Here is a 22515-nt window from a genome sequence, read left to right on the forward strand (position 1 = left end):
AGGCCACCCTGCAGCAGGGTAGGATTTGGGGTGGTTGGGGAAAAGGGACACAAGGAGAGGGGTGGTCAGGGAACCGGTGGGGAGCCATCGCAGGGATCCAGGTGGCAGACAGCCAGTGCCTGAGTCAAATCAATGGGAGGTTCAAATAGAGGAGGGGAGCGAGGCGAAGGTCAGGAGGCAGCGCCTTAAAGAGCTACTGCCCAATACGCTGGTGGGGACCCGGATGTCCCCTGGTCCTGGGATTAGTGTTTTTCAAGCCATGAATCAGTGGTGCCGGTAGCTTACCTATTATCTGTGTCTCTGCTGGTCCACACTGTGGGGTCAGAGACGAAGGCTGGTGCTTTCTTGTGTGCCTGGCCCTGGAGTGAATGCAAACTCATTCCCTTCCGTGAGCACAGTGGGTGGAGAGCTACCTCCCTCTTCAGAGGCTGAGCTTCTCCATCTTTGGCCAAGTCAGTCCTGGTGGGGAGAAGCCCTTGACTTGGATTTGGGAGAGCCCTTCCCACAGGATCTGGGTTGTCTTGAACAAGGCACTTGACCTCTCTGAGCCTCAGTTTCCTTGTGTGTATGATGAAGATGATATTAGTAATGGACTTCACGGAACATGGTGAGGACTAAAAGAAGCCGTCCACGGTGAGCGGTTTGCAGGGTCTGACATAAACAAAATCTAGTAAAACCAGAAGAGTGGATGGATGGATGGAAGGAAGGAAGGAAGGAAGGAAGGAAGGAAGGAAGGAAGGAAGGAAGGAAGGAAGGAAGGAAGGAAGGGTGGATGAATGGAAGGAAGGAAGGAAGGGCGGATGGAAGGAATGATGGAAGGAAGGAAGGATGGATGGATGGAAGGATGGATGAATGGAAGGATGGAAGGAAGGATGGATGGATGGAAGGATGGAAGGAAGGTAGGAAGGGTGGAGGGGTGGATAGAAGGAAGGAAGGATGGAGGGAGGGAGCATACACAGAGGGGTGAATAGGCAAATGGATGGATTTATTTATGGAAGAAAGGAAAGAAGGGAGGGAGGGAGGAAAATGTAGACACAGATGGGTGACTGGGTGGACATGTTGATGGGTGGATAGGCGGGTGGACACTGGATTCAAGGACCCCTAAGTAGAATGTTCTGAAGAAGCTCTCTGTGCCAAGTCATGGTGTCTCAGACCAGCCTTCATCCTACTTTGAGGGGCATCTGTGTAATCAATTGATCAGTGCTAAAAGTTAAAAAGCCACCTGGCCTTGGTTTCTGTGGAAGTCTTGTGGCCTGCTGCCATCGAATGCTGGAGACTTAAAGTTCTTATTTTAGGTTCTGTCTAGACACCTCTCTAAATAGGAACTTTATGCTAATCTGCAGGTGTTGCTTCCGAACAGGTTATTTCTAAATAGTAGCTGGTACACTACGAGAACTCCGAGAGTAAATAATACTTATTGAGATGAAGGTCTCCAGTGGGAAAAGTCCCTGTCAATTTGTCCACACCTCCCCTGCCACCTGGGTGCCTGCTTGTGTGCTGCTTCCCAATTACTGGAGAATCAGATCGTCGCAGTGGGTATCATTAATTAAATGCGTTTTGACTAATTAATTTAAGAACTGGTAAATAGGGCCTCCCTTTGGTAGTTCGAAGATGCTGCTACTGGTGCCACTGAGTGAAGTCAATCTGGCTGGAAACCAACATGTCACGACATTTCTTTTAAGGTTTGTCAAACTGTACCTTACTGATATCGCTCACCCCCTTTAATCAGTAAGTATAAAATTCATCCTCGAGCATAAAATATATCTGACAACGGCATACATCAAATCCCAAACTGAACATTCAAAATAAATCGTATCGAGATTTTTGTCACAAACATTGATTTCTGCTTTTCAAGCCGGTTTCTGGGGCAGCCACATAAAAGTTAAATACAAGCTATCTATGGGCTCATTGGATTGCGGTAATTCATTAAAGCAACGGTGCTTTAATAAATCGGAGCATAAAGATTGCTTCCACAGACACCCGCAGCTTGGAAGTGGGCCACTAATCAAAGAGGGTGGCAAAACTCATCTCACTGGCACCCGAGGGACGTGAGAAGTAGCTTCAGTGGGTGGCGAAGGGCTGGATTCCAAGGCAGTGCTGTGCTGGGAAAAGCGAGATCCGCTGGTGGGGAGACGGGAGCCCTCGGAGCCAGAGCCCCAGCCCCCAGGGGCCAGCCGCAGCCAGGCCAGGTGGCTGGTTGTTTTAGACAAAGCCGGGTTTCATCTTCAGTGTGAGTCCACTCATTGAGTGGTCTTGGGTTCCACTGATCCATGTCCCCACTGCGTCCACTTCCCACAGGGATGACCAGCACTGTGTCAAGCATTTCCACACCTGGTGACTCCTCTCCTGCCACAGAAGTCCCAAGAGAGAGAGGGCCAAGATTAATATTTTTAAAATATTTTTAGCTGTAGATGGGCACAATACCTTTTTTCTTATTTAATTATTTTTTTTATGTGAGGCAAGTGCTCCACATGTGAGCCACCACCCCAGCCCAGGGCCAAGATGATGATTATGCCCACTTTACAGATACAAAAACCCAACATCCCCTGGCTGGTAGAGCAGGGGCCCCAGGCGAATTGTCAAATGTCCAAGCTCTGGGTTCGAATTCTACCTCTCTGACCTACTAGTTATGTGTCTCTGGGCAAATTAGTCAACCTTTCAAAACTTCAGTTTTTGCCGGGCTCAGCAGCCACAAGCCTATAATCCCAGTGGCTTGGGAGGCTGAGGCAGGAGGATCAAAAGTTCAAAGTCAGCCTCAGCAACTCAGCAAGGCCCTGTCTCAAAAGAAAAAATTTTTTAAAAAAGCATTGGGGATGTGGCTCAGTGGTGAAGCACCCCTGGGTTCAATCCCCAGTACTAAAAAACTTTAAAAAAAAAAATAAAAATTAAAAAAAAAAACACACACAACTGTTTTCTCAGCTGTACAGTGAGGATATTCAAAGTGCCCGTCTCCTACTTGTGGGGAATTTTGAGGAGCTCCTATTTAGATCCATGGCATGAAGAGTCATTAATACATGTTTATTTAGATCCATGTAGAATATCCTGTTGTATATTAAAAAAATCCCTGGACACAGGCCTGTCAAGTCTCTGTGACAGGAGTCTCGGGCTCCACTTCTCACTGGTGGAGGGAAACCTCACCATTCGGAAGCTCTTGCCAGCCTCCTCCAAGAATCCCCCTCTGGCTGCGGGTGTTTGAAGCAGCCTGGTATTTCAGTGCCTTTCAGCTGTGACTCATTATTGTAAACAGCAGTGCAAGGAGGAGATGAGAAAAGGACTTAAAGACACTAACTGACGGGATTTTTAGGGAAAGTGATACGCAAGAAGATGAAAAGCCATCAGAAAAACTGACATAGACCCTTGTGATCTCAAAGGCCATCTGTTGGGGAGTCTACTAATGGAACTCCATCTTTTCAAATTCTCGGTGATTATTCAATTGAAAAGGAAAGAAGTTCAATGTATCGGGTCATAGGAGCAGAGCAGACTCAGGTCCTCGGCAACCCCAAAACTGCTTGTGTCTTTAGGGGGGGAAATTGGTCCGTTCACCTACAAGTTAAAATGTAGGATGGAGCGGCAAATTGGATCATTTATTAGGACCTGATTCAGCACTTTAAAATACGTTGGTCTCAATGTGCTTTAAGAATTTATTTTTCAAAATCAACTTCCTGTTACACCTCTTCATCTGTTCAGGAAAGAGGCTGGGTTCATAGCCATTAATATACTTGAACTTGACAATGACCCTCCAAGGTAGGCAGGTGCGCGCTATGTCCCCACAGTGGGAGCACATCATATACACTGAGGCCAGGGATCAAAACTCCTCTCCTGTTTGGCTCTGTTCTTTTTTCTTTTTATCCCCAGTGTCTGCCTGACAAAAATGTAAGTCAGATGTTATATCACAACCTCCAAAAGTGGTCTGTTTGGGTCATGAACCTTTTCTCCAAAGGCCACACAGAACCGAGGCCCAGGGCTCTGCTCGGCCACAGTGTCCTTGAGTCCAAATCCTGGCTCTGCTGCTTATTACCTGTGTGACCTTCAGAATTTATCTCTCGGAACCTCAGCTTACAGCAGTGTTCATAATGCCCATCTCCTGGAATTGTTAGAGTAATTAAATTTCAAGAGGATAAAATGAGGGGAGAAATCTCAGGTACTTAGTACAGTATCTGACACCTATTAATGCTGAAAAATTGTGGCTCTGGCCGTCCCGTGAGTACACTTGGAAACGCTAGGATAAGCATACTTGCTTGACCACTGCTGAATTTTTTTTTTTAATCATTAAATTCAGAATTAACAGGAACCAACTGAGGGGCTGGTGCATCGCTAGACAAGAAACCGAGTGCAGAGGACTCACGGGGCAGCCAGGCAGGGATCCTGGGCGCTCCTGGGAGAGATTCTCCCCGCCTGCAGTGCAGCGTGCTGGCGTCAATCAGCGGCAGGAAGCCCTGGGTGAGGCTTTTCCTATGGGGTCCATCCACCGTATTATTTTCTAGAACATCATATGGACCTTTTGCCAAGTGTGGAAGGAAGCGTTGCTCATTTATTTTCCAGGGAAGGGATAATTGGTACCAAGTGTGCCTCGTAGGTATAGAAATCCGACATCTTTTTCTTGGCATGTGACTCAGGATATTTGCAAATTCACTGAATTTGAACCAGAGTCATTAAACTGCGTGGCAGTCAGCTTGGTTCTCATGGTGGCTAGTGAAGTGTCTCTGAGCTCTGTTGACGGAGCAGCCTCGTGTGCTGAGGACCGTGTGACTGGTATTAGTGGGTGTGGGGAGTTCAGGGCCAGTGACCAGTGGCTGCGAGGTGGACAGGTTGGGTCACCTGCGACGTGAAGGTTTTGGGGGGAAGGGCTAACGCTTCACCTGCTGTGCGCCAGGTGCTTAATGAAGGGCAGCCCTCTCACTCCTCCCAGAGGCCCTGAAATACCACGGCTGCTTCGAGCATCTGCCAGCCAGACACTCGCTGGTTTTTCCTCGACTTCTCCCTCTCATTGCCTCCGACCTCAGTGCTGGAGGGCTGCGGGCTTTTCCCTTCCCCATCCACGGGCGAGGAGAGCCCATCCATCCATGCCTCCGGATGACTCCTAGGGGCTTGACAAGTTTCCAAGTCCCTAGTTCCAGTCCAGACTCATTCTCCAAACCCCAAACTCCCATATCCAAGTGTCGGCTGAACGGCCCCATTTGGATGTCTCGCACGTACCTCGCATCCACCGCCCTCCCCGTTCCATAAGTCAGTTTTCACCCATCCGATATTTTAAACCCCAAACCTCCAAGTCCTCCTGGGCTCCTCCTCTCACTACCTCCACCTGGTTCCATCTTAAATGTCTAGTGGGATCCATTGGCACCCGCACACTCTGCCCTCAACCCTACTTCTGACTGTCAGGCCTCCTCGTTCCTTGCTGGATGCAGCACTAGCTCCTGGGTGGCTCCTGTCTCACCCTCACTCTCACGGACTTTCTTCACAGTAGCCAGGGAGCGTTCTAAAGCATAAATATCTCATGCTGCCATTGCTTACAATGTTCAGTGTCTTCCATGTCACTCACAATGGGAGCCAGACTCCTTGCAGGTCACACAGTCCCCATGCAGGCCTGATCCAGTCCCACTTCTCTCTCTCCTAATCTCTTGCTCACTCATCACTCGCTCTGCCCCAGCCTCATGGCAGTCCTACCATTGCTCACACACTCAAGAACTCTCCCACCTCAGGGCCTTTGCACTGGCTGTACCCTGTTACCAGGAACTTTATTTCTCTAGAAGTCTGCCTGGCTTTTTCCTTCTTGTGCTTGAGGTCTCAAGTTTCACTTTACTGGAGAAGCCAGAATCTCCAACCACCCTCTATAAAAAGGAGGCCTGATTTCATCCTCTTCTCCCTTTGCCTGGTTTCCTGTTCCCTTTCCTCCTGCAGTGGCACCTTGTACACACACATTTACATGCAGCCTTACCTGCCTCTCACCACCCAGACGAGTGCGTGAGCTCCGCAAGGGCAGGCACTGTTTTCCCTCCGTCGTGTGCTAAGTGCTCAGTGCCTTCATAGTCCCCGACTTACAATGGCTTGACTGAAGACTTTTTTGGTTTGATGATGGTGCAAAACTGTACCCCTACAAATGTTTGGCTTTTCATTTCATTTTCATTACAATATAAAATAAATGACATGGGATATTCAGTGCTCGCCAAGAAATAGCCTAAGCTAGATGACTGGGCCCAACTGTGCACGACCCAAGCGCGTGAGATAGGCCAGGCTCAGCGATGGTGTCCATCGTGTCCACTGTAGAAAATGCATTTTGGACTTCTGATATTTTCAGCTTGCGGTGGGTTTGTTGAGACAGGACCCCATTGGAAATTGAGAACTGGCTCTGGTTAATGTAAGTCACATCTTCCCTTGTTCGACAAACAGCAAAGCTGAAGCTCAGGGGGCGGCTGATTCGCCCAGAGTCCCGTGGAGCTCATGTCTCCCAGACCAGTAGCACCCTCCTCCCGGCTCCGCTAGCTCCAGGCCCTCTGTGCCTCCCACAGCCCAGGCGCCCCGAGCGAAGCCCGGCTACTTGAAAGTGGGCGTCCATTCCAGGTGACTGCTGTTGAGCTAGATCCATCTTGGCGGGTCCCTTCCTAGTTGCACCCCAGTCTCTGCCTCTGCAGGATGAGAGGGCTGGACGGGGACCACTGGGGACTGACACCTCCAGCTTAACCATTTGGGGACGTATCGCTCCATCTCACAGACACCTGGATGTCGTCTCTGTTCCCAACAACAGTAGGAGATGCTCCTTTACGAAGACTCCTTCCCGTACCTGGGCCGGGAGGACAGACTCTGGAACGTTCCTTCTCTGAGCAGTGGTTCTTCTCAGCAGCCTCAGTGACCTTGGCCACAAAATCCCCACCTGGATTTTGAAAAGAGATGTAAGACTCTTGCATTTTGAACTCGTCTCCAGTGTTTGTTTGTTTATTTGTTTAATCCTAAGAACTGTATTGACGAAAGGGGAAAAAAATCACACGGTTTTCATTTAATGGAGATGCAGTACGTGAAGCTCAAAGAACCAATGACAGAGAGGACTCTATTCAAAAGCACGCTCTTAAAGGGGCACAGAACCAGGCTCCACCCCGTGTGCATGCTGGCTGACTTGTCTCAGCCACTGGACTGTGGGCAGCAGCAGGACAGAGACGGTGTCCCTGCATCCCAGCACGTCACGCAGCTGCCCAGGAGCACACGTCCACACTATCCAGCTTTAAACCCTTTAAAACTCGTTTGACCTTCACAGCGTCCTCATGAGCCAGGCACTGTTCTGCATCTGGCCATTTCCCAGATGAGGATACAGAGGCACTGAGAAGCCAAGCTCTTCACTTGGGGTCTCAGACCTGGTGGAGGTGAGGAGAGGCTTGTCCCCAGCAGTCGGGGTCCGAGGCAAGGCTGTGCCCTGGCCGGCAGACTCCCGGCCCTCCTCAGTGTGCCTAGGGGATGGCTGGGGTGGACCGAAATGTAGGACTGGCGCCCACCCTGTGCACAAGCCCCCAGGCCACCCGGGATCTAGTTCCCTGCACTGGGAGGTTTGCTGGGGGTGCTCCAGGGCGCACCGTGCCGTGGAAGGGGTGAGGAAGTCAGGGTCTGGGGGAGGGTGGAGCTGGCAGGAAGTGTGCACAGCCCCATGCCAAGAGGGAGCTCAGGAACTGGGACAGCCCTTCAGAGAGGTCCCTGGGCTTCTGTACCCAAGTCACGGGCCTGTGGGCCGGTCCCCAGGTGGTGGCAGAACCTTGGGTAAGGTGAGCCCTGCTCTGGCTGCAGGGGAGGGGGTGTTGCTGAGCCTGCAGCAGCTGGGTGTGCGCAGGGGCCCTGAAGAACAGAGCTGGGCAGCGCGGGGTGTCCACCGACAGGACACGGGCTGAGCATCCTGCACAGAGGGCTGGCCCGACCCTCTCCCCGCCTGGAACCACTTTTGCCCGTTCCCCCGGCTTTGTGGTAGAATGAGCTGCAGCTTGGAGAAGCCGGGCAGCCTGCCTAAAGCTCTCAATCTGGCGCTGTGGCTGGCATCCAAGCCAGTATGTGGCTGAACACCTGAATGGGCGGCCCCGGCCACTGTGCCTGTCCCTGCCCAGCCTGTAGGCCCAGCTCATCAGCTCCTGAAGACGGGGGTGATGGGCATGGACATCCATAGCCTGGGTCTCCCTGGGGTTCCTTCTAAGTCACTCCCTGTCCTTTAGCTTGGGCCCACCAGCTGGATTCCCTAGAGCCACAGGGATGGGCACAGAGGCCTGGCCTGGTCCATCCGGGTCTCGGTGTCAGGCCCAGAGATAAGCCAAGTCCTCCCTGGGGACCGTGGCAGAGAGAAGCTCTGGCTTCCTCTGAGGAAGTGAAAGCAGAAGGATGCAAGGCAGACGCTGCCAGTGGCCACGCTGCCCAGCCCCCTGAGCTTGGAAAAAGGCCAGATGTTCAGAAGAGAATGAGCACTGAGGTCCGTACACCGAAAAGGCTGATCAAGGGGCCAGATGGCACCGCTCCGGCTCCCAGACCTCCGGAGGCCAGAACTAGGCTCCCTGTTGCAGAAACAGAGATCCCCTGGGTCTAAGCCAGTGCGCGGTCAGCGTCTTTGGCTGGCTAGCAGGGCTGTGGGTGCCACTCGGTGCCATTCCCCCAGATCCCCATGTGAAGTACCCTAGACTGTGATTGCATTGGGTAATTAACTAAAGTGAGGTCATCTGCTTGGCCCCCAATCCCATCTGATTTATATGAAGTGGTGTCCTTTAAAGAAGAGATTGGGATGTAGACACACACACAGAGAGAGGTTGACGATGGAAGGGCACAGGGAAAAGACAGTCATCAACAAGTGAAGGATAGAAGGTTCCGGAGACACCAGTCTGCCAGCACCTTGACCTTGGACTTCCAGCCTCCAGAACCGGTGGGGAAATTCACTTCGGTTGTTGGAGCCATCCAGTCTGTGATGCTTGGGGATGGCAGCCCCAGCAAAGAAACATGGTCACCCCTCAGCGTCCATGGGGAATGGGCCCCAGGACCCACCCACAGAGCAAAGCCCGCGGATGCTCTTCTATAAAGTAGCATGGTGCTCGCACATGACCTGCACACCCCTCCCCTGTGGTCTGCGTCATCCCTAGGTCACTTATAACACCTCCTACAGTGGACCTACGACATGAGGGTGGTCATACTGTATCGTTTAGGGAATCCAAGTTTCACTTTTGGAAACTGGAGTTTGGTGTCTTTATCCCCCTCCTCCAATATTTTCAGTCTGCAGCTGCTGGAATCTGCAGATATGGACCCTTGAATGGGGAACCCTGGGGTACCAAGGCCACTGCACAGACAGGACCACACCCGGTCAAGGTGCGCTTCAGTCACCTGGTTTTCCTGGGTGCCAGCAGCTCAGAATCTCCACGGCTTCCAGCAGCACCCCTTTCCCTCACTTTGGGGCTCTGTCTGGGTTTTGCTGCGGCCTGCGGGTCTGGCTCAGGTCTGCTCCGGCTGAGCCCAGCGCGGCAGCCCCCTGGGGCCCTGCTCAGGGAAGATCCCAGAGCAGGAGAGGCCCCTCTAGAGGGAACCAGTAAAAGCTCACTCACCGTCCAGTGGCTGAGGCCGGTCACATGGCCAAGGTTGCCAGCAGCAGGGCAGGGAAGGGCCTTCCACCCAGCCCACAGCAGAGTCAGAGGGCAAAGGGCAAGAGCATAACACTGTGAGGAGGAGGGGTGAGGAACAGGGAGCCCTAATCCAATCGGCCACAGAGGCTACGGGAGCTGGAAGGGACCAAGGACGCCTGAGGCAGCAGAATATCCAGGGCCACTGCACCCGTCAGCTGAGGTGTCGCGTGGCCCTGTCCCAGCGGGAAGGCCGGCTTCTGCTGCTCCATTACAGAGAGTTGCTAGCCCCAGCACCTTCTCGAGGTGGTGGCTTCGTGTGCAGGGAAACCGGATCCTTCCTGGGAGATCAGAATCCATTTTAAATAGACACAGCTGTTCCCTAGCGGGACTGTTGGAAGGGAGAGGGAGAGGAAATGTTTCACTTCTTTTTGTTTTAATTTGTTGAAATAACCAGAGGAGAGTTTTAGAGGTTTGATTACTAATTTCTGGAAGAGTCGGCTGCTAAGTTTTCGATCCTTTTCGAGAAAAAGAAGCGTAAGATCAAAGGGAGACTTTGTAGAAAAGATTTTCACCTCGTTTTGAATTTGGGAGACTTTTACAACAAAGGATCAAAAGCAGAGCTAGTGTGGTTTTCTGATGGGCCCCTCGGATGGAGAAATCAAGTCCCACTGTTCAGCGCATCCAGCAGATGTTTACGGGATATCCCCCATGGTCATGCGCTCGCCTGGAAAAACATAAACAAATCATCATAACATCAAGCGCTGCCACTCTGTGTGGGGCCTGTGGGGTGAGTCCAGGTCCCTCCCTGGGTCTTGGTTTCTTCATTTATAAAGCAAGTGTGTTTGATGAGGCATCAACTCTTGGTCCGTTCCAGACCCAGAATCCTGAAGTCCTCAAGCTGGGTGGTTTACTTTTCCACTTGCTAATTTTATTAATAAATAAAATTAGAGGTGGGAATCAAGGGGCAGGGAAGCTGCTGAAGACAGAAGGACAAGGACAGTGAATGGGGCGGTTCCAGGTTCCTCCCAGAGGTCAAGCTAAGAGTCCATGCTGGGTGCAGTGGTGCAGGCCTGTAATCCCAGGGACTCAGGAGGCTGAGACAGGAGATCCAAGTGGAGGCCAGCCTCCGTAACTTAGCAAGACCCTAAACAACAGAGACCTTGTCTCAAAATTTAAAAAGTAAGTTAAAAGGACTGAGGATAGAGCTCAGTGAAAAAACTCCCCTGGGTTCTATTCCCAGTGCCAAAAAAAAAAAAAATCCAGGAGCAGGAAGTTGATCATTACATTCGTGTTCATTATTGCACCCGGATTCCTGGAGAGAGGTCCCTTGCTCCAGTACCATTCTCAGGCCAGGTATGGATGAATCCAGCCTTTACCACCCTGTTCCGTTCCGCAGTATCCACATCAAGCTCAGGTGTAAGAAGCTGAGGCAGAATAGAGGTAAAGAGGAGTCACCTCGTCAGTGGTGTATGACCTTGGGTAGTAAACTCACCTTTCTGAGCCTCAGTTCCCCAATCTGAAAGATGGGGATGATACCAGTAGCTTCTTCCTGATGTCATTAGATGTTATCACTGGGTCCGAAGTAAGAAGCCACTAAAATCATTGCTGTCCGTCATGACCGTAGCCCCCCTTCTGAACACCTTCAAGCCAAAGTTGGCTTTGCCTCTACCAGCTTGTTTAGCCTCTCCTTCCTCAAGAAAACCGAGAAAGGATTTATCTTGTCATTGGGATTCCGTGAACATAGTGCTCTCCACGTAAAGGTGCCCACAGATTGATGAAGGCATGAGACTTGGAATTAAAACAATAAAGAGGTCTTAAAGCTGGAGCTTCATTCACCGCGGCACCCTCTGAGAGAGAAAGGTGAGAATCCAACAGGCGAGTGCTGCGTTCCATGGTTTCCAAAGGGAAGGCAGACCTTGAGCTCCGGGGTGCACCTCTGAGCCCCAGCCCTGGAGCAGAGCTGCCCTGGCCTCGGGAGAGGAGCGCGTTTGTAGCTAATTTGCACAAAGGTGCCCTGTGCACTAGCCGAGGCCCAGACAGCCCGTCTTTGGGGAGACACTTAAGTCCCCACTTTGGTTTGACGCCTCCTAACGAATGACAGAATGGGAACCCAGATCTGTCTGTCTTTCCTTCCCCAAAGCTGCAGAGGCGACTCAGGCTCCCCACACCTCCCCAAGCTGCGAGGCTCTGCCAGACTCCCTGGGGGCCCCGCCTGGCGGGCGGGGAAGAGCGCAGCTCTTCTTCCAGACAGTTCCACTGCTTGGACTAGGTCAGCTGTTTCAGAGCTGGAGAGCAGCATCCAGTGGTCTCGGGGGCCAGATGGCAGAAAATGCGTCCTGGAGAGGAAAGGGACCCTCCTTCCTGTCCCCTCAGCCCCCCTGCCCTCTGTTAAACCAAACCTCCCACGTGTTTATTTCTCAAAAGCGAGAAGACGGACAGCTTACGCTGTTCTCAGCCAAGGGCTCAGGACGCCGTCTTGGATCCAGGATGGCTGAGGTGCCACATAATGACACCCCCGGGAACCACGACCCCTCCTGAACCCCAGGTGCCTGCGACCTTGGCCCCGTGGCTCCAAGTATCAGTTACAAATTCCCTAAATCCCCCCAGCATCAAATAAGACGAGGAAATACGTGAAAGGGTGATCAAGGAAGTGAAATATGACAGCTTCACGCTTTCCCAGCCAGAGTCACGGTGCCCCGCTGAGTCATGTGTGCAGGTCATTCTGACTCTCGGGGGCCGATGGCTTCAAGTTCAGTCCTTCCGGCCACTGGGTGAGACAGTCTTCACCATGTGGCACCTGACTGTGAAGAGTTTCGAGTCAGTGCAAGGGGCAGAATCCAGGGGAGATCCCTATCACTGCTGCTTCAAACTCCTGAAAAAGAGGGTCACCTTGCCAGACCCCTCCGTAAGGATCTTGGTGGGTGCATGAGCTAGTGTCCCCCCGGGAGGTCTTGAGTGAGAGTCACATGGTTCTCTGTGACCTTTTAGGGGTGCAGGCACTTGTTCTGGAGAGGGTGGGAGAAAGGAAGGAACTAGAGGGAAGAAGCAGCTCGAGAGAGAGCCTGGGCGGGTTGGCGGGGGCGTGAGTAGCACCAAGCCCAAAACTTACCTACAAAGGATACCCATCATCCAGCCAAATGAGTGAAGGAGGAAGAGCAAAATGTGGCAGTAAATCCCCGTGTTTGGGAAACTCGGCTCCTTACCAAATCTGAGGCATTTAATGTTGAGAGACAGTCCCCGTCGCCCCCCAGCCCCCCACGACGTGGAAAGCAACTTTTATTAGCAGCAAGAAAAAAAACTGAATTAAGTATTGGAAGCCACTGGGATGCATTCTGTGAGCCAAAAGAACTAATCACCAAATGGGCCCCCAGGGACAGGAAGAGCAAGTGCACCGGTCACAGGTCACAAAGAGCAGGTCCCTCCCCTGCCCTTGTGCTGGGGACGAAGGGCATGGAGTTGGGGCATGGTGGAGAGGAGCTGCATTTGTGTATTAAAGGGGGAGCCAGGAAAGAAGAGTGGGGCCGGGCGAGGGGGAGCAACCTCGTGCCCCTGCGTGTCCTCCCGAAGGTGACCTCAGTGCTGGGAGAACTCAGGCGGAGCTGGCAGAAATCGGCCGACCAGCACAGTGGCGGACCCTAATGGAAGCTGCAGTACGACTCTCCGTGTCCCCTCGCAGGGTCGTCGCGGGTCTCTTTCTCTCTCTCTGCGGTTGATAAGATCTATGGGTGCTTTCCAGGGACCAGGCCCTCTGCCAAGGGCTTCCTGGGCACTGCCTCATCGGATTCCTCGACAGGCCTAGCGTCAGCGCTCATATTCCATTTTGCTAATGAGAAGCTCGAGGCCCAGAGGAGTTAAGCAGCTCATCCGGCGTCACAGAGCTGGTCCGCGGCAGGGCTGGGACTGGAGTGGATGTGTGACTCACCCCAGAGCCTATGCCTTGAAGCTGAGGAGGACTGTGGTCACTGGGATCCCCTCTGTTACCCTTGTCCCGCCCACAGGCTGGAGGGACACTCGTCAGGTGGGATATGAAAACTGACCTCGTGTGCCAGAGGCCGGGAGACTGGACCCTAACCTTTTTGGTTATGTGTGGGGACAACCTCTCAGAGATCTCTGGAACCTGGAAAATAAAATGGCGCCCAGCCCAGGGAGCTACCCAGGCAGGAGTGGGCAGGGAGAAACCTGTGTGCTGACCAGTTCGTTAGAGGTGCAGTGATGGCTCTCTGCAGGTGGAAATACTTGTCTCGGGGTTTTAGATTTTATTTGGCCATCGCTGTTTGTCCACCGCCACACACAGAGCCTGTGACAGAGCCCAGGCCACTGTACATATTCTTCCACAAGCTGCACCCCACACCCAATAAGAGACCCATCAGAAAGCCAAACAACGGTCAAAGAGGAAAAAAAAATGACACTTCTGTCAAGAAACAGACTCTTTAAGTCTATATGCTTACGACGTGCTTAAGCCCACGGTCGGTCGGTGTATTTAACACTGATCTCTTTCATGCAGAGGAGGCCTGGAATTGGAGTGATTACCAAAGGCCTGTTGGCAACTCTGCAGGAGAAGCCGGTGGTTAGGGCCACGCACAGGAGGGATGCACTGGCCAACCCAGCCTTAGTGAGGGATGGCTGGGGAGGCCGTGTCAGTCGACACACTAACAACTCTGTCGCGTGTCCACACGGGGTGTGTGTGTGTGTGTGTGTGTGTGTGTGTGTGTGTGTGTGTGTTGGGCACCTGCCTACGTACATTTCCCATCTCGCCTGCAGGCTGCTCCCTGGAGCCCCATAACCCTGTCCCCTGCTTCTGTCCCTCCCTCTTGGCCCCTTTGTTCCATCATTGTGGTCCTGCGGTGGCTGATGGGGAGGGAGTGCAGCTGCTGGGGTTCTGCCGCCTGCGCACCCCTTTCTCTGCCCCTCCCCCTGCTAGTCTTCCCACCCACAGCACCGTCCTGGCTACGTCCTGGCTGCCTGCGCCTGACTTGGAGATGCGTCGCCCTTTCCCCCAGAGCACATGTTAAAACCCACTCAGCCAAAGTAAACCGTGTAGATGTACAAGAGATCCATCTCCTAGATTGGCCGGGCTTCGCCTGTGACAATTTGAATAAACACAGCATCCATCTGCAGGAGGGAGGGGATTCCCCAAGGACTCTTGGGTGGAGGGGGTGGGGGAGACGCAGGATGGATGGAATCCGGAGGAGAAAGAGCAGGGAGCCCTGGCAGCCCTCCTGAGCCCTGCGAGGATCCTGGCATGTAGGGGTTTTGCACTGGCACCTGGTGAACCCCTGCCCTGGCACCTAGAGCTGTGAGTCTCAAACTCCCCAGGCATCAGGTTCCCCTGGGCAGTGTGTGGCAAATGTACCCACGCTGGGCACCTCCAGGAATTCTGATTGGCCAGGAGGGGCGCCTGGGCTTGGGGATTCCATATCAGAGGAACATCCTGACTTTGAGAAACAGTGGATTTATCCTAAGGTTCAGAGATGTGCTCACAGAGCCTTGCAGGAGGTGGCCTTTAAAGTCGTAAGCCTGGACCACATCTGCAGATGTTCCGGGGCCCCTCGGGCAGCCACACGCCAGTTCTAAGAAGTGTCAGGGGTCCCCATCACAGCTCCTGGCTCCCCATCGCAGGCTGGCTTCTCACAGCCTCCCTTTCCCACCTGTCCCACGTGGGGATTCCTGGAGGCCACTGGTCATCACTCAGCCTTACAGAGGGTGAGGTGCTGGGCTGTGAATGTCCCCTCCAGTTTTAGAGCCAGGCAGAAGTGATGTCCCTGAGTCCAAGGAGGCCTGGTCCTCAGCTCATCTGCTCAGCAAGGACGTGTGGAGACCTGTGGGGCCAGGGGTGGAAGGACACGCGGGCAGCGTGCGGTGCTCAGAAACCTGGGTTAAGACTAAGGTGCCCGAAGCAGATTCCAGTACCTTCTCCACTCAATGGGATTGTTTGGGGAATAAAATAAGAAGAGAGCTGTGAAAGTACTTTGCAAATTAAGATGTGACTGGAATTCCTGGGGAAGACCGAGAATGAGGAGGGTTTTAATGAGAGAAGAAAGGATATTCCTGGATTGGGAGTTGGGGGGTGTGGGGGAGATGAGTGTGCTGGGTCCACCACTCACTCTGGGGGAGGCATCAATGGCACGGGAGTCAGTGGAAGCACAAAGACAGGACCAAGCCCACCCTCCTGGGGCTCCGGGTCCAGCTGGTGGGTGCATGTGGTGGGGGACTCTGCAGTTTTAGCAGGACGTTTTGTTGCGTGCAATAGAAAGAATCAAATTAGCCCAAGTAAAGGGCATTTATTCCTGGAAATTCCATGAAATCCAACACAAAGCAGAATAAGCAGGATTGCCTCGGGGACCTCAGTAAGTGGAGCTTAAAGACCTTCCCCCTAGTGAGCCAAACTCAGGGTGATATCTTTTAAATCCTCCAGTGTATATAGTATGACAAATTAGCAAATAAATAAAAGAGATCAATGGAGGTCTATGCTATGAAGTAGGTCAGTGTCGAATGTTAAATCTAGGGGATGAAAAGGAGTCAGATGCAGAGAGCTAGGAGAGACCATTCTAGGCAAAGGTAAGAGAAAAGACAAAGATGGAGAGAGACCCTGAGGTCAGAAAGAATTAAAGAGGAAAGAATTTAGTGAGAAGGGGGCGTGGCCAAGAGCGAGGGGCGTGGCCAAGAGCAAGGGGCATGGCCAAGAGCGAGATTTTACAAAATGCTCAGGTAAGCCTTGGTGGGCACAGGTGAGCATGGCACAGTGGGTTTATGCTGCTCAGAAAGATCAGTCACTCGGCAAACACCAGCAGAGGCTGGTGACGGTACCTGGGTCTTGGATGGCATTTGGGTAGTCAGGAATGATAACAGGTGACAGTGAGTAAAGGGAGGCAGGTTCCAATGTAGCAGATCCATCTTGGCTGGTTTGTGTCCCGGTTTGTTTTATGTTGCTGTAGCCGAATCTGCAGGCTCAATGATTTATCCTTTAAAAAAGAAATTTATTTCTCTTAGTTCTGGAGGCTGGGAAATCCAGGATCAGCGTGCTGGCATCTGGAGAGGGCCTTCCTGCTGGCGATGACAGGGACGTCCCATGGTGAGACACGGCAGGCAGGCAGGCGTGAGAGCTCAGGTCCCTTTTCCTCCAAGCCCCACCTCATGACCCCGTCTAACCCTGGTCACCTCCCAGTGGCCTCCCCTCCAAATGCTCTCAGCACACGACTTTGGGGATCACACTTCCAACACGTGGACTTTGCTGAACAGATCATGGTGGTACTTCACCTCAGCTTCCTGGGGTGTGTGGGGGTTCTAGTTTAGGAACAAACAGAAAGGAAGACCCTGAACTAGAACCCACGGTCCTGTCCAGTTCTTGCAGCTGTGGACCCCCAAGAGATAAACAGAGTTGTGGGTGACAGCGAACCCTCTCTCTCGAAAGCTTATGTGTCTCCCAAGGAATGGCCAGCCAGTGCACACCAACCCCCCCACACTCACCCAGGCAAGGGGGCTCGCACACAGGGCCGTAGGCAGGTGGCAGAGGACACAGGCTCTGGGCAGTTGCTGTTTGAGATCTCTCAGGCCCGATCACTGTCCAGGCCCGGGGTAAGAAAGGCAGGCCAGGAGCCATTTGGATTTAAACCAAGTTGACCCTGAGAGGGTAAGGATCTCAGGTGTCCTTCATGTGGGGGTGATCATACAGACAGACATGAGGGGAAAGTCCTCTTTTCATGTTTAGGGGGGAAAAAAATCTCACAATAAATCAATAAAAAAATATGGGGGAAAATAAAATTCTTTAAAATCCTAGGAGGCACCCCAGGAATTTCTAAAGCAAGTTTATTGAAATCTCAGTGAGGGGAGAGGGGCCCAGGAAATAAATCTTTGCTTTCTTTCCTCCTCGTTAGATTTCTTTTCTTTTCCCCCCTGGTTTGGTTTGTTTTGAGTTGAAGATTGGGGTGTGTGGGATTGATCTCACTGAAGAGGAAAATGAGTAACACTCGGTCAGTTTGCTGACAGCACAAACACGCTCACTCACAGGCTCACACCCAGGCACACACCCAGGCACACTCACAGGCTCACACCCAGGCACACTCACAGGCTCACACACAGGCTCACACACAGGCTCACTCACAGGCTCACTCACAGGCTCACACACAGGCACACTCACACGCTCACTCACAGGCTCACTCACAGGCTCACACACAGGCACACTCACGGGCTCACAAACACGCTCACTCACAGGCTCACACCCAGGCACACACACAGGCACACTCACAGGCTCACTCACAGGCTCACACACAGGCTCACACACAGGCTCACTCACAGGCTCACTCACAGGCTCACACACAGGCTCACACACAGGCACACTCACACGCTCACTCACACGCTCACTCACAGGCTCACTCACAGGCTCACACACACGCTCACTCACAGGCTCACACACAGGCTCACACACACGCTCACTCACAGGCTCACAAACACGCTCACTCACAGGCTCACACCCAGGCACACACCCAGGCACACTCACAGGCTCACACCCAGGCTCACACACAGGCTCACTCACAGGCTCACTCACAGGCTCACTCACAGGCTCACACACAGGCTCACACACAGGCACACTCACACGCTCACTCACACGCTCACTCACAGGCTCACTCACAGGCTCACACACACGCTCACTCACAGGCTCACACACAGGCTCACACACAGGCACACTCACGGGCTCACACACAGGCTCACTCACGGGCTCACACACAGGCTCACTCACGGGCTCACACACAGGCTCACACACAGGCTCACACACAGGCTCACACACAGGCTCACTCACAGGCACACTCACAGGCTCACACACAGGCTCACTCACACGCTCACACACAGGCTCACTCACAGGCTCACTCACAGGCTCACACACAGGCTCACACACACGCTCACTCACAGGCTCACAGACAGGCTCACACACAGGCTCACTCACACGCTCACACACAGGCTCACTCACACGCTCACACACAGGCTCACACACGGGCTCACACACAGGCTCACTCACACGCTCACACACAGGCTCACACACGGGCTCACACACAGGCTCACTCACAGGCTCACACACAGGCTCACTCACACGCTCACACACAGGCTCACACACGGGCTCACACACAGGCTCACTCACAGGCTCACACACAGGCTCACTCACAGGCTCACACACACGCTCACACACAGGCTCACACACAGGCTCACTCACAGGCTCACACACACACGCTTACACACACGCTCACACACAGGCTCACTCACAGGCACACTCACAGGCTCACACACAGGCTCACACACAGGCTCACACCCAGACACGCGCGGAGCTTGCCGAGGGCCGGTGCAATGGCTGTGAGGAGGGAGGGCAGGAAAGACCCAACTGCCCCCTCTCCTGCCCAGAAGTTCCCAGGAAGCCGGAGAGGCACATGGAAGCAGATGCGTTGCGCTTCCCTCTGACGCCTGCCGTAGCAGAGGTGACAACGTGGAATCAACCACCTTCATGTGGACCTTCTGATGGCATTTAGTACATTCACGGTACTGGGTGACTATCACCTCTCGTCTAGCTCCAAAATATTTTGCCACCCCTAAATGACCTACAAAGCAGTTAGTAATGTATTAACAGGTTATTAATGAGTTGATAATTTATTAATGACCTATTAAGCAATTAATAAAGTATCAATAGCCCACTTTTCTCCCCCAACCCAAAGCCCCTGGGAGACACCCCACCTCTCCTCTGCCTCCGTGGACTTGCCCATTGTGGGTATTTCATGTCCATGGAATCTGACAATAAGTGACATTTGTGTTAGGCTGCTTTCACCTAACAGTGTCCTCAAGTTCCATTCATATTGTGGCACACTTTAGTCCTTTTCATGGCTGAATAATATTTCATCATAAGTATGAAACAATTGTCCATTGATGGCCATTTGGGTCATTTCTGCCTTCTGGCTGTGGTGAGTAGTGCTGCTCTGAGCATACATGTCATTCGTGACATTCCTGACATTTTTGTCTGGATATCTGTTTCCAGCTCTTCTGGACACATACCCAGGGGCATATTTGCTAGGTCTTATGTAATCCCATGTTTAACTTTTTGGGGAACCCCCATGTTTTCCACAGTGGCCGCACCATGACTTCTGCCCTTTGAAGATCCACAGAATGCTGTGGTTTTGATGCTCCCTTGCAATCCAAAGGCCTTCAAAGAATTGAACCACGCAGTGCCAGGAGCCAGGGTTGGTCCATTTGGTCAGAACTCATTTCCCACACTGACCAGTTAGTTAGCTGAGCAGGGCAGACATTGGACAACTGTGCCTCCTGCTTCATATGCCACCATCTCATACTGTTCTGCCCTCTTGCAGAAGGTTGTTGGTGGCCACAGGGTGGGGCAAGAGTGGTTACTGGTTCCACCTAAAAGGAATAAAAGCCCTAGCAGTCAAGGTCTCCTGGAGGCACAGTGGGACGACCTGGAGTCAGATGCTCACTTACCTCATTCACCTGATTTCTATGGGTCCCTTAAGTAAATTGCTTACTTCTGCCCAGAGCCTCAGTTTCCTCCAAGAGGAGAATAATAATCCTTAGTCAAAGAGATAACAATGCATAAAAAGGCACATTCATTCTTTTCCTGGCTTGGTTCTTAGGGGTTTTCATGCCATTGGGTCTGAAGGGTGGGTGCCCTGGTCTTATGCAAGAGTCCCCCCTCCCCCCCCATCCCCCGTTGGTTTCTGCAAAACGCTCTTCGTCCCCAGGGGGCTGAGCAGGAATGGTGGTGTCGCACTGTCGGCCGGGGGCCTGCACTGGCAGCTTTAAGTTGCCCTATTTGCATGGAATGAAGCTTGCTATGGTAACAAAGTCTGGTGGCTGGAATCCAGGGCCCCAGTGAAAAAATGCGAAGCCTGCGCTCTGGGAAAGAGGAGTCGGGAGGGGCCTCTCAGATAAGGTTACCTCGGTTCGTCGGTGGCCGAGAAGAGGCGGTGGGTAAACTGAGGCCGCGGGGCGCATCACTTCTCGCCACAGGAGAAGGAGAAGCCCGCCCCGACGCCCTCCCGTCCTCCCTCCCATCCTCCCCGCTCTCCCCGCCAATTCTCAGCCCAGCTAAGAAGCTCTGGACCGGCTGGAGCAGCGCCCTCCACCTGGGGGGCACCAGCCGGGTGGGGGCTGTGGAGAGGCCGCAGCTGCACCGGCCCGGGCCAGGGAAGCATCGCGCTCCTTGCGGGGGTTGACAGCGCAGGTCGGCGGCGGGGCGGGGGCGGAGGTGAGTGGCACTCGGGCCACCAGCTCAGCTCCCCCCGATTTAGGGAACCCGCAAAGCAAGAACTCCACTCCTGAGCCTCCTGAGCTCGCACGAGCTCCCTCCAGCTCCCCTCCGGGGCCCCTCTTCCGCGCACCCCTCTCTCCTGAGCACCTACCGCCTCCCAAGCCCCAGCCGGGCGCGGGGCAGTCGTCCGCGGGGCGGGGCTGCCCACCGCTGCGGGGAGGGGACAGAGGACAGGCCTCGGCTTAGGCGCCCCCACCCTCGCCTGGGGCGCCGCCTGGGCCCCCTCGGGGGCGCGGCTCGCCCCCCGCATCCCCTGGGGGTGTGTCCCGAGGTGGGGGGCGCCGAAGACGGAGGGTGCCCCCGGCCCCCGGCCCAGGCCCCCTCCCGAGCGGGCGAATGGTAGGCTCCGGCTGAAGAGTGCCTGGCGGCGCGCGGTGTCCTCTGCGCGCAGCTCCCGGCGCCCGACCGCCCGCCCGCCGGGGTCTCGGCGATCGCTGCTCCTCCTCCTCCTTCTCCTCCTCCTCTTTCTCCTCCTCCTCCTCCCCCCGCCGCCTCGCCACCGCCGCGGCTCGAGCTGGAGGCGCCGCTGTCATTCCTGCGCCGGAGGAGCCGGCGCTGCCGGTGCCTGGGGGTCGGGGCGCAGGGTAGCCGGGCCGCGGGGGACCCAACAGGTAGAGCCGGGGGTGCCCGGCCGCGCGCCCCCCGCGCATCATGCAGCTCTTTGTCACCTCTCTCGCCCCCAGGCCAAAATCCTGAGCATGATGGAAGACAATAAGCAGCTCGCGCTCCGCATCGATGGGGCGGTCCAGTCGGCCAGCCAGGAGGTGACCAACCTGCGAGCGGAACTCACGGCCACCAACCGGAGACTGGCGGAACTGAGCGGCGGCGGCGGCCCCGGCCCGGGCCCGGCAGCCGCGACCAGCGCCTCGGCGGCGGCAGACTCGGCGGCGGCGAACATGGAGAACCACCAGCTCGGCGCGCAAGGTAGGGATCGCCCGGCGCCCGGGCGGAGGCGAGGCCAGCGAGCACGCTGGCCCGGAGGTGGCCGGGGACTCGGCGCCCCCCATGCCCGGGCGAAATCGCTTTGCATTGTGCTGGTAACCCTTTCCGCCCGGCGGTGGTCTCCGCTGCTCTGGAGCTGGGAGTTGCAGGCTGCTGTCATTAAGGAAAACCCGTGTGCACGGGGGTCACACGGTCCCACCGGCCGGCCAGCCTGAGCGAGGTGCAGCCGGCAGGTCCCTTCCGGCAGTAGAGTGCCTTCTCCTTGGCACATGGCCCCCAGCTCTGTGGCAAACTTTTCACGCCCCCACCCCTGCGGCAGGGGTGAATGCCTTCGTTCCCCCCAGCTCCAAAGGCTGCTTCCTTTGGAATGACTCCCAGAGGGAGCTGGGGCTCTGCCGCCTTGCTCAGGGTGGAGGATTGGAGTAATGTGCACTTTTCTCCACGGATGCCAAATCCCTTGTCTCAATTGCATCTGGACTTTATTTTCTCCCCATTTGCGATCGCGCAGGCAGTGGAATATATCAAGGAACAGTAGATGCGTTGCTCTGCTTGGAGTTTAAATTTCCAGCAAGTGCACACGCCGAGAGCACTTCCCAGGGGGAAATCTGGACCTCAGTGGTTGAGTGATGGGCCCTGGGGGAAACCAAGGCTCGCGCGGTAGATTGCAGGGAGCCCCTGTTTGGAAGGACTGTCTGCAGCTTAGAGGAA

At 54.1% G+C, this 22515-nt stretch overlaps 1 protein-coding gene and 1 long non-coding RNA gene across 3 annotated transcripts in view; one reads left to right on the forward strand and one right to left on the reverse strand.

Annotated features, from left to right (window-relative positions):
* Kazn (kazrin, periplakin interacting protein) overlaps nt 1–22515 on the forward strand; it is an 892501-nt gene that overhangs the window by 549655 nt on the left and 320331 nt on the right. For both annotated transcript variants that reach the window (XM_078025325.1, XM_078025324.1), the window contains exon 3: nt 21549–21789. In XM_078025325.1, the coding sequence (XP_077881451.1) occupies nt 21549–21789 (241 nt within the window). The remainder of the gene's footprint in view (nt 1–21548; nt 21790–22515) is intronic.
* LOC144367881 (uncharacterized) lies at nt 1650–9548 on the reverse strand. Its single transcript, XR_013427439.1, has 3 exons — nt 9331–9548; nt 5936–6868; nt 1650–2346 (listed from the first exon to the last, which is right to left on the reverse strand). It is a non-coding gene; the product is annotated as an uncharacterized LOC144367881 (long non-coding RNA).

This window comes from Ictidomys tridecemlineatus, chromosome 11 (genome assembly GCF_052094955.1).
Source record: "Ictidomys tridecemlineatus isolate mIctTri1 chromosome 11, mIctTri1.hap1, whole genome shotgun sequence".
Taxonomy (NCBI): Eukaryota; Metazoa; Chordata; class Mammalia; order Rodentia; family Sciuridae; genus Ictidomys; species Ictidomys tridecemlineatus.